General features: G+C 42.3%; 1 protein-coding gene across 1 annotated transcript in view; it reads right to left on the bottom strand.

Annotated features, from left to right (window-relative positions):
• The window catches only part of lars2 (leucyl-tRNA synthetase 2, mitochondrial), a 100,862-nt gene that overhangs the window by 52,143 nt on the left and 36,364 nt on the right, over positions 1 to 12,355 (bottom strand). Inside the window, exons 9-11 of the mRNA XM_068001831.1 lie at positions 11,509 to 11,668; positions 3,214 to 3,318; positions 1,393 to 1,508 (exon numbers count right to left, since the gene is read on the bottom strand). Of these exons, the coding sequence (XP_067857932.1) occupies positions 1,393 to 1,508; positions 3,214 to 3,318; positions 11,509 to 11,668 (381 nt within the window). The remainder of the gene's footprint in view (positions 1 to 1,392; positions 1,509 to 3,213; positions 3,319 to 11,508; positions 11,669 to 12,355) is intronic.

Here is a 12,355-nt window from a genome sequence, read left to right as displayed (position 1 = left end):
TGAGGCTGCTTTGAGAGAGAATTTAATTTAGAAGAGATATTCTTAGCATGCGTTCAAACAAATTTCCTGCAAACCCTGATAAAAGTCAGACACCGATGAAATATTACTGGGAGTTAACAAGGATCAAATGAAATCCAGCTGTAAACAGGAGGGCCTAGGCTTGCCGCTCCACCACTGACGGGCGCATTTCCAAGAGGATGGGACCTCTGTCTGCCACGGTGATGCACCTCTGACCTCAACCACTGGATAGAACGATATCCTGATAGGGTTTGATGAAGTATGGAGAGAGGAGCATAAACACCAGCATGGGCCTGTTGGGCTGAATGGCCTGTTTCTGTGCTGTGTCGTACATTCTGTGTATTCTACATAAGAACAGCACTGATGCTCTTCCAGCCTCAGGGTCATTTGAATACACGAATTGGGCTCTCCGACCTCTGCTGGAGAATCTGACCTAAGTGGGGATGGGGCTTAACTGTGACGGATTTCTGAGGTACGCTGCAGCATGGGGACTAATTATCTTATTTAAATTAGGAGCCCCCTCTATGGCCTGCACATGGCCTCACTGTACAAAGTGGAGCATATCCATGAGCAGCCTTCATGTTAACCTTGGCTCAGTCATGGGCACTATTGCCTCCGAGGTCAGACGGTCATGGGTTCAAGTCCCACTCCAGAGACTTGAGCACATAATCTAGGTGGACGCTCCATTGCAGTACTGAGAGAGTGCTGCACTGTCGGAGATGCCGTCTTTCGACTGAGATGTTAGACAGAGACCCTGTCTGTCCGTTCAGGTAAAAGCTCCCTTGGCACTCTTGGAAGCAGAGCAGGAGAGTTCTCCCCGAGTCCTGGCCAATATTTATTCTTCATACAACATCACTAAAGACATATTGTCTGGTCAAGTATATCATTGCTGTTGTGAACCCTTGCCGTGCGCAAATTGGCTGCAGCGTTTCCCTACACTACAGCAATGACTACATTTCAAAAGTACTTCATTGGTTGTAAAGCGCTTTGGGACGTCCTGGGGTCGTGAAAGGTGCTATATAAATGCAAGTTCTTACTTTCTTTTTCTGCCCCCACTTGCCGGAAAAATAACTTGGGTTTCCCACCACCGTCAGGAGAACACATTTCCCTTATTTGCAAATCACTGGCAGGACAGGTGTATCTTCTGCCACCGGGCCCAGCCACTGAGAAATGGAGGGGGTAGGGGCAGCATGAGAAGGTGGGTATGCAGCCAAGCACATCTGTGAGCACCTAGCACCAGAAAAACAAAAATCAGCTGGGGGGTGGAGGGGTGGGAGGAAGGAAGAGAAGGAGAATAGAAACCCTAGGCCAACATGTCTAGTCTTCACCAGTCATCAGTGCCCAAACCACAACTCCAATAGCCACATCACTAACCTCTCCAGAATTTTGTAACTGCTCTGTGCCATCAGGCAGGATTTCAAAAACCTCTCGCCAGTCCAGACCCAACTTTTTTGCAACTGCTGCATCTTCTGGGCTAATGCCGGGAATACCTTTGTTTACAAAAAGCACACGTGGGAAGAATTATCGGGCAATATTAAGAAACATTCTTGTTGCCATAAAATTTTTGCTAAATTTAGAACAGATTCCTTTATTTATTTGAAGCACGACACCCTTGCATTTTCTCTCCAGCTCCCCTCAGTATAAACGAAGGCCATGCAGGAACTGTGGCTGTGGTGACTTGCTCTTATGCCTCTCTACAAACGCTGATCTCGGCCAGCTGACAGGAGGTGGATGCATTATGGTGGTGCAGGAAGCCATTCAGCCCCTCAAGCCTATTCCCCGCCAGGGGGAGCACCTCATTTCACTTTTTGCCTTCACGTAAAACCAGAACTGAGTCACCATCCGTAGCACAGCACATTAGTGCTGCAAACACTCACATGGCACCCGCTTAATTTATAAGTTTTCAAAATGGGGTCCCTTAATGCTCAGGAGGCCTAGAGGGGTACCAGGGGTCAAGAGTTCATCTAACTTCTGTTGGTCATCAGGTGTCCTCTATTTTGCTGGGTTTTTTTTGACTTGCTAGCGAATTATTTCGGTTGCTGTAAGCCAAATGTATTTTTCTTCGATTGCCTCGACTTTAAAATTCTCATCCTGGTGTTCAAATCCCTCCATGGCCTTGCCCCTTCCTATCTCTGTAACCTCCTCCAGCCCTACAACCCTCTGGAAACACTGTGTTCCTTCAATTCTGGCCTCTTTTGCATCCGCAATTTTTGTCGTTCCACCATTGGCAGCCATGCCTTCAGCTACATAGGCCCTAAGCTCTGGAATTCACTCCCTAAACCTCTCCTCCTTTAAGACACTCCTTAAAACCTACCTCTTTGATTAAGCTTTTGGTCACCTGTCCTAACATCTTATTTGGCTCGGTGTCAAATTTTGTCTGATAACGCTCCTGTGAAGCGACTTGGGACGTTTTGCTACTTTAAAGGCGCTATAGAAATGCAAGCTGTTGTTGTTGTTGTTGTTGTTTGGTGGGGGAGTCCAGAACAAAGAGGCATAGCCTTAAAATTAGAGCTACGCTGTTTAGAAGTAATATCAAGAAGCACTTCTTCAGACAAAGGGTAGTGGAAATCTGGAACTCTCTTCCCCCAAAAAGCTGTTGAGGCTCGGTCAGTTGAAAATTTCAAAATGGAGATTGATAGATTTTTGTTAGGTAAGGGTATTAAGGGATATGGAACCAAGGTGGGTAGATGGAGTTAAGATACAGATCAGACATGATCTAATTGAATGACGGAATAGGCTTGAGGGGCTGAACGGCCTACTCCTATTCCTTTACACTCCACTTCTTAGCCACCCACTTGGATTGCCCCAGGCCTCTACTTCCTAGTACTGTACTTCCATCACCCAGATATTGTCTGCCCACACCATTAACAGCTGTTCTCTCTCAGGCCCAGGTGCCCTGCGCTCACTCGCTGTTGCCCCTTCTCTGCTCCTCCCCCAAACAGACAGCATAAAGAAGGAAACAAAGAGAAAGTGTTAAAGATGTAAACAGAAATTTAAAAAAATAAAAAAGGTTACAGGAAAAGACAAATATTTTATTTTTCCCCAACTAGGAAGGTTTTTTAAAAAAATCAAATTGCAAAACTGGCATAGTTCACTGAAGATATTTACTGATGTTAAGAGCCTGTCCATGCAAGGAAAAGTAAACAAAATTTACCTCCCAATCAGGATAATGAAAAACAGGAATGGCTGCCTTACCTATGACTGTGTCCAAATGACCATCAAACTCCTTCTTGGATGAAATGACAACAGGAATCTCCTGACCATTTAAAAGGTTCACACCAGTCACTGGTGTCTGGCAATCTGAAAATCAATCAAAAAACGAATCATCGTTAAGCTCTTAAAATATCATTTTATTTTGAACAGTTGTGTAGTGCTTTCCACGAGTGATCCTCATTGCTCACAAACAGGAAGTGGTATTTTTGAGCTCTGCCCTTGTAGACCAAGACAATTCAGGTCCAACAATAATGATAATATTCACATTTACATAGAAAATTTCATGTGGAAGCATCATAAAGAGCTTCACACAACAAATTACTTTCTGAACTGCAATGACTTATGTCGGCATAAATGGCAGTAAAAATGGAAGACAGTTAAATACAACACATGAGAGAGAGAGAGAGAGAGAATTACAGAAAAAAGGAGCACAGAATTAGTAAGAAGCAGATAAGGAAATTAAAATGAGTGAGTGAAAGCCATACCTGGTTCAGGTCCAACCTGAGCACATAATCTAGGCTGGCATTGAGTGCAGTACTAAGGGAGTGCTGTATTGCCAGATGGTGCCATCTTTCTGTTGCTATGAATCAGGTGGGCGCTAGAGATCCCAATTGTAGTTTCAAAAAACAGTGAGATGTACATCTTGGTCAACAACCTTTCCTCAACCAACACCATCAAAAAATTAATTAGTCACTCACTTCATTGTGGTTTGTGGAACATTGCTATGTGAAAAATGGCTCTCCCGTTCATCTATATAACAGCGCACTTCAAAACAATTCTCTGTATCTGAAGCACCCTAGGATACTTCTGGGAATTTATATTGCTTAGGATCTGATTAAACTGCATTTACACAAGATGCTGAGTTTAGTCAATTTAATATCACTCCGTCACTGGTATTAAACAATATTTACTTGATGTCTTGCAGTGTTGCTCATTGACAAATAAATATTACATCTCTTTTCCCCTGGATCTTTTGCCTTCATTACTCATTCAAATTCTTTTTCTTAGTTTAAAAAAATACTTTAAATTACTTTTTAAACTTTGTTGCATTGTTACTAAGGTTCTCAAAGTTTAATAAGATTCAGGTTCAAATAAGAAAGCCACATGCCTAAATAGCTTTTCTCCCAGTATTAACCAGACAGCTCTCATGAATGCTAGTTGTTTCTCCATTAACCTTACCTGCACTTTTCCCCTTCAACAACAATTTGCATTTATATAGCGCCTTCAACGTAGTAAAATGTCCCAAGGCGCTTCATTGAAGTATAATCAGACAAAAACAGACACCGAGCCAAAGACGACGACATTGGGACAGATGACCAAATGCTTGGCCAAAGAGGTAGGTTTTAAGCAGTGTCTTAAAGGAGGATAGAGAGGGAGAGAGGCAGAGCGGTTTAGGGAGGAAATTCCAGAGCTTAGGGCGTAGATGGCTGAAGGCACGGCCGCCAATGGTGGGGCAAAGGAAGTGGGGGGGGATGCACAAGAGGCCAGAGTTGGAGGCACGCAGAGTTCTCGGAAGGTTATAGGAGATTACAGAGATAGGGAGAGGGTGAAGCTGAGGAGGGATTTGAACACGAGGATAAGAATTTTAAAATGGAGGCCAAATCAAATGTTTTGTTTATATGTAAAATAAAAACCTGTGAACCTGCAAAACACAGCATCCATCTGATAATCACAACTGGTTAGTTGACCTGTTCCTTCTGATTTTTTTTCTCCTTTACCCGTCTCTCCTGAAGATGGCGCCTCACAATGGGGTACAGTTCCACAGGCCACAACAGCAGCAACCATCTAATGCATTAAAGTGGCTTACTTCAGCAGTGTGTGTTGGCAGGTGGTTGGACTGTACAGTCCATTGTGTTACAGCCTGACCCTGTCCACACATGTAAATTTCTAGCAGGGGCAGCTAGACAACAACCAGAAGCAGGAACTGGCCAATTTTTCCCCATTCCTAGCCCAGGAACACTTTGCTGAATTTACCAATCTCACCTGAGGCAGCAGTGTGCTGCTACAATTGGCCAGAGATGAAGATCGAAACTGGGACCTCTCTACTCTGTACAGCATGGCAGCACACTACTTTGTACATTTATTCACTGAACTTTTTTTTGAAAACAAAGTGGAGCCTTGCTTGTATTTATAAAGAAAACTTCATGCTTTAGATTATCAGCAGCAGATAACCATTGCTACATTCTGCTTAGAACAGTTTAAGTGTGCCCATGGTCAAGGCCATTGGCTTTCAGGGAAAAATGGACAGAAATGCACAACAGAACATCAGCAAAAAATCTTGTATCAAAATGAAATTTGACTTACTCAGCTACATTAAGTCAGTGGTCCTGATCATAAGAAATAACAGCTCTTTTATATATTATAGACAAAGCCACTGGTTTTCAAGTGGAAGCAATCACATAATGGGATCCATCAAAACACCAGTCAAAATTCTGCAATCCAACGCAAGAGAAACAGAATTTGACTTATTCAACCAGATTGTAAACCAGGTGGAAGAATGTAGAGGGCGAAGTGAGTGAAGGTACACGTAATATCAGTGGTTTAACTTGTTTATGAGTGGGCCAAGATATTTTATAGGATCACAGCATGAGAAAGACTGCGCAACGTCGAGAATATTTATAGGCAAGTAACACTTCCCTAATGAACAAATGTTTTGACAGGATATTTTGTGCGGGCCAATGTTAATTTACAGAAACAGAGAGATAGTGCTCAAAATAAGTCAATCACAACAGGAAAACCCTTAAAAGGCAACCAAGCTAAATGGGTGAAGTCTGGGAAAAATATTTTCTATTGTACTTAATTTTATTCTTTTGTCTGTCTGAATAATGTTGCTGACCCTGTAAAATGCCTGGAGTTCAGCTGGTTGCTGGAAAATCACACCATCACCACTGTGCCTTCTGATGATAGGGAAGAACATTTCTATTTGCAAGCACTTCCTGATGGAGACAGAAAGTCTTGTGACAACAATTTCCTCCATTTCTATACTTAAAAAATTACATCTTTTTGGAATATAAATCCCCTTGCAGGAAAATCACTGTAATTGGAATTTCCTGCTCAAACATCATCACTTCCCAAACATGACCTTGTTCTCAAAACTCCCCAGTGAGCGATGTGCAGTTTCTTGTATTAGCAGCATTACTCCTGTATGTCCAGACAAAAATTGACTCAATTCAAAGTAACTTCTCACCTACAAATTGAGCATATAACTGACAGAATAATGAAATGTAAATAAACCACCATATATATTTTTCAGTATTGTGTTACCACAGAATATTCGGTAGGGGTAAACATAGAAACATAGAAAATAGGAGCAAGAGTAGGCCATTCGGCCCTTCGGGCCTGCTCCGCCATTCAAAATGATCATGGCTGATCGTCTAACTCAGTACCCTGTTCCCGCTTTTTCCCCCATATCCTTTGATCCCTTTAGCATTAAGAAATATATCTATCTCCTTCTTGAATACATCTAATGACTTGGCCTCCACTGCCTTCTGTGATAGAGAATTCCACAGGTTCACCACCCTCAGTGAAGAAATTTCTCCTCATCTCGGTTCTAAATGGCATACCCCGTATCCTGAGACGGTGACCCCTGGTTCTAGACTCCCCAGCCATCAGGAACATCCTCCCGATGGGTGATACAGTTGGTCTGAAGGCCCTTGTGTTAGGGAGGGGAAATTCCTCCACGGTCCCCACTCCTGATCACTATCCAGTAACTTGTGCTGGAAAATGCACAGATGTAGACAGCATCAGGCTCAACTATGACGACCCCATGGTCTATTAGCCAGCCAATACTAATCATCAAGGCCCACACAAGATGAATAATGACCACTTGGGTGAGGTACAGGAGGACCTGTACACAGCGAGAAGTAATCAAGACCTTCAGGGAGGATAGAGAGTGAGGAAATTAACAGTGAAAGATATGAAGCAAAAGGAAAAGGAAAATACCCATCATAACTGAAGTACAAACAAATGATTATTCCACTGATTGCCATGTTTAACACATGGGTAAGAACAAATGAACTAAGAATAGTAAATACTTACAGTCTCCCTGGACTAAGTGCAGAGTGTAAGCCTTTGCATTTCTGGTTTTGCACAGGCTTAGAAGGGGAAATAAGGGGGTATAATATGTGAATTATTTTGGTTTCAACCATACAGGATGAAGGCAATATATTATTTCTGCACTGAAAAACACTAATATCTTTGCTAAAGTTAAAGTAATTTCCAGTGGAAGCAAATGGGAGGAATCGCAGAATGGGTGCCATTACACTACCGGGTGTATTCAATAGGCCACCAACTTGTGGGAAGGATATAGAGGAGCAAATTAGCTGGGAAATTGCAGAGAGATGCAAGAACTATGGAGTAGTGATAATGGGGGACATCAACTATCCTAATATATGTGGAGATGCCGGTGATGGACTGGGGTTGACAATTGTAAACAATTTTACAACACCAAGTTATAGTCCAACAAATTTATTTTAAATTCCACAAGCTTTCGGAGGCTTCCTCCTTCCTCAGGTGATTTTCCACACCGTTCACCTGAGGAAGGAGGAAGCCTCCGAAAGCTTGTGGAATTTAAAATAAATTTGTTGGACTATAACTTGGTGTTGTAAAATTGTTTACAATTACCCTAATATAGACTGTGATAGTAATAGTGTAAAGGGCAAAGAGGAAGAGAAATTTCTTAAGTGTGTTCAGGAGAACTTTCCTGATAAATGTTTCCAGCCTAATGAGGAAGGAGGTATTGCCGGATCTAATTCTGGGGAAGGAGGTGGGTCAAGTGTCAGTAGGGGAACATTTCGGGAACAGTGATCATAGGTTTAGATTAGTTATGGAAAAGGACAAGGAGCAATCTGGAGTAAAAATACTTAATTGGAGGAGGGCCAATTTCAATGGGTTGAGAACAAATCTGGCCCGGGTAAATTTGAATCAAAGATTGGCAGGCAAAACTGTAATCGAACAATGGATGACTTTTAAAGAGGAGATGGTTCGGGTACATTCCTACGAGGGGTAAAGGTAGGGCAACCAAAGCCAGAGCTCCCTGGGTGACAAAAGAGAGAGTAAGATGAAGCAGAAAAAGGGGGCGTATGACAGATGTCAGGTTGATAGTACAAGTGAGAACCAGGCTGAATTAAAGTACAGAGGATAAATGAAAAAGGAAATAAGAGGGGCAAAGAGAGAGAGTATGAAAATAGACTGGCAGCCAACATAAAAGGGAATCCATAGGCATATAAATAGTAAACGGGTAGTAAGAGGAGGGGTGGGGCCGATCAGGGACCAAAAAGGAGATCTACGCATGGAGGCAGAGGGGATGGCCGAGGTAATAAATGAGTACTTTGCATTTGTCTTTACCAAGGAAGATGATGCTGCCAAAGTCACAGTAAAAGAGGAGCTAGTTGAGATGCTGGATGGGCTAAAAATTGATAAAGAGGAGGTACTAGAAAGGCTGGCTGTACTTAAAGTAGATAAGTCACCCGGTCCGGATGGGATGCATCCTAGGTTGCTGAGGAAAGTAAGGATGGAAATTGCAGAAGTGTTGGCCATAATCTTCCAGTCATCCTTAAATATGGGGGTGGTGCCAGAGGCCTGGAGAATTGCAAATGTTACATCCTTGTTCAAAAAAGGGTGTAAGGATAAACCCAGCAACTCCAGGCCAGTCAGTTGAACCTCAGTGGTAGGGAAGCTTTTAGAAACGATAATTCGGGACAAGATTAATAATCACTTGGACAAGTGTGGATTAATAAAGGAAAGCCAGCACGGATTTGTTAAAGGCAAATTGTGTTTAACTAACTTGATAAGGGTTTTTTTAATGAGCTAACAGAGAGGGTTGATGAGGACAATGTGGTTGATTTTGTGTATATGGACTTTCAAAAGGCATTTGATAAAGTGCCACATAATACGCTTGTCAGCAAAATTGAAGCCCATGGAATAAAAGGAGCAGTGGCAGCATGGATACGAAATTGACTAAGTGACAGGAAACAGAGAGTAGTGGTGAACGGTTGTTTTTCGGACTGGAGGAAGTTGCACAGTGGTGTTCCCCAGGGGTCAGTACTGCTTTTTGCGATATATTAATGACTTGGACTTGGGTGTACAGGGCACAATTTCAAAATTTGCAGATGACTAAACTTGTAAGTGCAGTAAACAGTGAGGAGGATAGTGATAGACTTCAAGAGGACATAGACTGGTGGAATTGGCGGACACATGGCAGATGAAATTTAATGCAGAGAAGTGCAAAGTTATACATTTTGGTGGGAAGAACGAGGAGAGGCAGTATAAACTAAATGGTATAATTCTAAAGGGGGTACAGGAACAGAGGGACCTGGGGATATATGTCCACAAATCTTTGAAGGTGACAGGACAGGTTGAGAAAGCAGTTAAAAAAGCATATGGGGTTCTGGGCTTTATAAATAGAGGCATAGAGTACAAAAGCAAGGAAGTTGTATTGAACATTTATAAAACACTGGTTCGGCCTAAACTGGAGTATTGTGTCCAAATTCTGGGCACCGCACTTTAGGCAGGATGTGAAGGCCTTAGGGAGGGTGCTGAAAAGATTTACTAGAATGGTTCCAGGGATGAGGGACTTCAGTTATGTGGATAGACTGGAGAAGCTGGGGTTGTTCCCCTTGGAGCAGAGAAGGATAAGAGGAGATTTGATAGAAGTGTTCAAAATCATGAAGGGTTTAGATAAAGTAAATAAAGAGAAGTTGTTCCCATTAGCGGAAGGGTTGAGAATTAGAGGACACAGATTTAAGGTGATTGGCAAAAGAACCAAAGGCGACATGAGGAAAAACTTTTTACACAGCGAGTAATTATGATCTGGAATGCGCTGCCTGAAAGGTAGTTGAAGCAAATTGAATTGTGGCTCTCAAAAAGGAATTGGATAAATATGTGAAGGAGAAAAATTTGCAGGGCTACGAGGAAAGCGCGGGGGAATGGGACTGACTGGATTGCTCCAACAAAGAGCCAGCATGGGCCCAATGGGCTGAATGGCCTTCTTCTGCGCTGTAATCATTCTAAGATACTATCAAAATACTATTAAAAAAATGCTGTAATCTGTAAACCCTGTGGAACCCAATCTAAAATCTCATTTAAGGCGAACTGAGTGGGGCAATGGATTCGCACACTGAGCATTCACCTCTGAGGCCAGGGTTTGAATCCAGTCCATATGGATGGTTTCCTCTTTCTATTGGCTGTTTGACTCCGACATGAAAAGAGCTTGGGAAGCCTTAAACCAGTCCCTTGTGGAAGTGGGCCCACAACACAAACCTGCCCCCAATTTGTCATTTTTATCTCGCTAAGTGCCAATCTTACTCAAAGGCCACAGTGATAAGTGCTATGGGAAATGGAAATGTCACACTGAGGGCACTGCGGCTGGGGTCAATAACTTGTGCTAAAACAAGTGCATTAATTGGGAAACACTACTCCAAAGGCATTTAAAAGGAATTGGTTGGTACATTTGTGCACAAGTGTGCCAAAAGAACAGGTGTACAACTTAATTGGTGTGCTTCCTCTGCTCATTATCTCAGTACCATTTTAGCAGTTAAAGGAAATGGAATATGTCTTCAGCATTTCCCTGAATAGAGGATACAGATACCAGATAAAAAGGAAAGGAAACCTTCTTCTGCAATGGGCTTATATCATCTGGGTTCCTGAATTCAGTGAAAAGAAAAAGATAAAATAAAATTCAACGCATTACTTGCATACTCAGAGGTTTACATGACCTTCAAACCTTGAGATGAAGCTTGATGTGAGCAACCCTCTGGAACTCAGCCACCTACCACAAAAACTGAATAGTGTGACCCCTACATTTGTTGTCAGTTGCCTATTACAGAATATGAATATCGGATCTATCCAGACTATGAATAAATTCTGAAAATCAGCATAGAGCAAAAAGTTATTTACAGATATTGTTGAAATATTTGCATTTCCCCATTCCCTCCACCCTGACAATTTTCTGCACTGCTCTTTTGAAAACAGCAACTCATTCTAGGATACAGCTCCAGAGGTACCAGCAGCATTCTGAAACCATGCCAATGTGGCCATTCTCTACGGTAGCATCAAGCATGGGATGGCAATACATCTAAGCCTGATCCAGTTTTCATCAAAAATCCCATACTCCAGCAGAGATCACTAGTTTGTTTCTTCCCCCCACCCCCACACTCCTTCCTTAACCTAAATCTAGGGTTCCTGAGGCTGATTTATAAAGCCCCATACTTGGGTTGATGGAATAATTTTTTTAAGTTTTTGTTTTCTGTTGATATGGAGATTTCCACAGAGTCTTACCTGTGTCAGGTACAAAACACTTTTGAAGAATGTCTCTCATGTTACTCCCACTTTGCAGCAATCTGTGACTCGGCAGGATAGAAAGGTGGGACGCGCCATAAACTGCATCTGGGATGGAGGCATATGCAGGGAGCTTTTCACCAACATGTTTTCCATTCACCTAGAGTAGAATAGATGTTCACATTGCATGAATAATAACCAATTTCACAGCTGCAGGCTACATCTAAAACAAAATGACATAAGCAAACATATGCGGTGGGAAGAGAGGTTGTGAAGTGAGTACATGGCACAGGTGATTGTGACCAGTTTTCTGAAGCTGTTCAGTTAACAGGCAAGAGAGCAGAGGTGGCTAAAATTTATCAATACACTGATTGATATGAGAATTACCCACTCACACTACTAAATTAACAGAGGGTTTACTGTTAAACAGGCACATGGTGCAATTGGGGCTGTATTCTCAAGGTTCAAAATAAATTATTTTAGCACAAATGAATAAAAAGTGGAGGTGAGGGCAATTTTCACAAATCTACAGTAGTTTAATCTTTTACCAACAAATTCAGATTTCATTAATCTTTAAAAAAAATGTCAGCCAAACAAGGAAAAAATTCCCTGGAGGTGCTGGTACTTTATAAGTCAATTGCACATGGGTGGCGACACCTAGCTCCTTACCGAATACTCCCTACCTGGCTAGACTTTCCACCAACTGCTCCATCCAAACTGCTACAGTGGCAGTGTGGCTCTCATCACCAAGACCCATGTTGATCTCTCTCCTTATTCTTCTTTCACTTATTCCACTCCTCTCACCTCTCCTTTAAAATCTGTCGTCTACCGGCCTCCCAAGGCCCAC

Source organism: Heptranchias perlo, chromosome 2 (genome assembly GCF_035084215.1).
Source record: "Heptranchias perlo isolate sHepPer1 chromosome 2, sHepPer1.hap1, whole genome shotgun sequence".
In the NCBI taxonomy this organism is placed as follows: Eukaryota; Metazoa; Chordata; class Chondrichthyes; order Hexanchiformes; family Hexanchidae; genus Heptranchias; species Heptranchias perlo.
The sequence above is the reverse complement of the archived record's forward strand: the minus strand, read 5'-3'. Positions and strand labels throughout refer to the sequence as shown.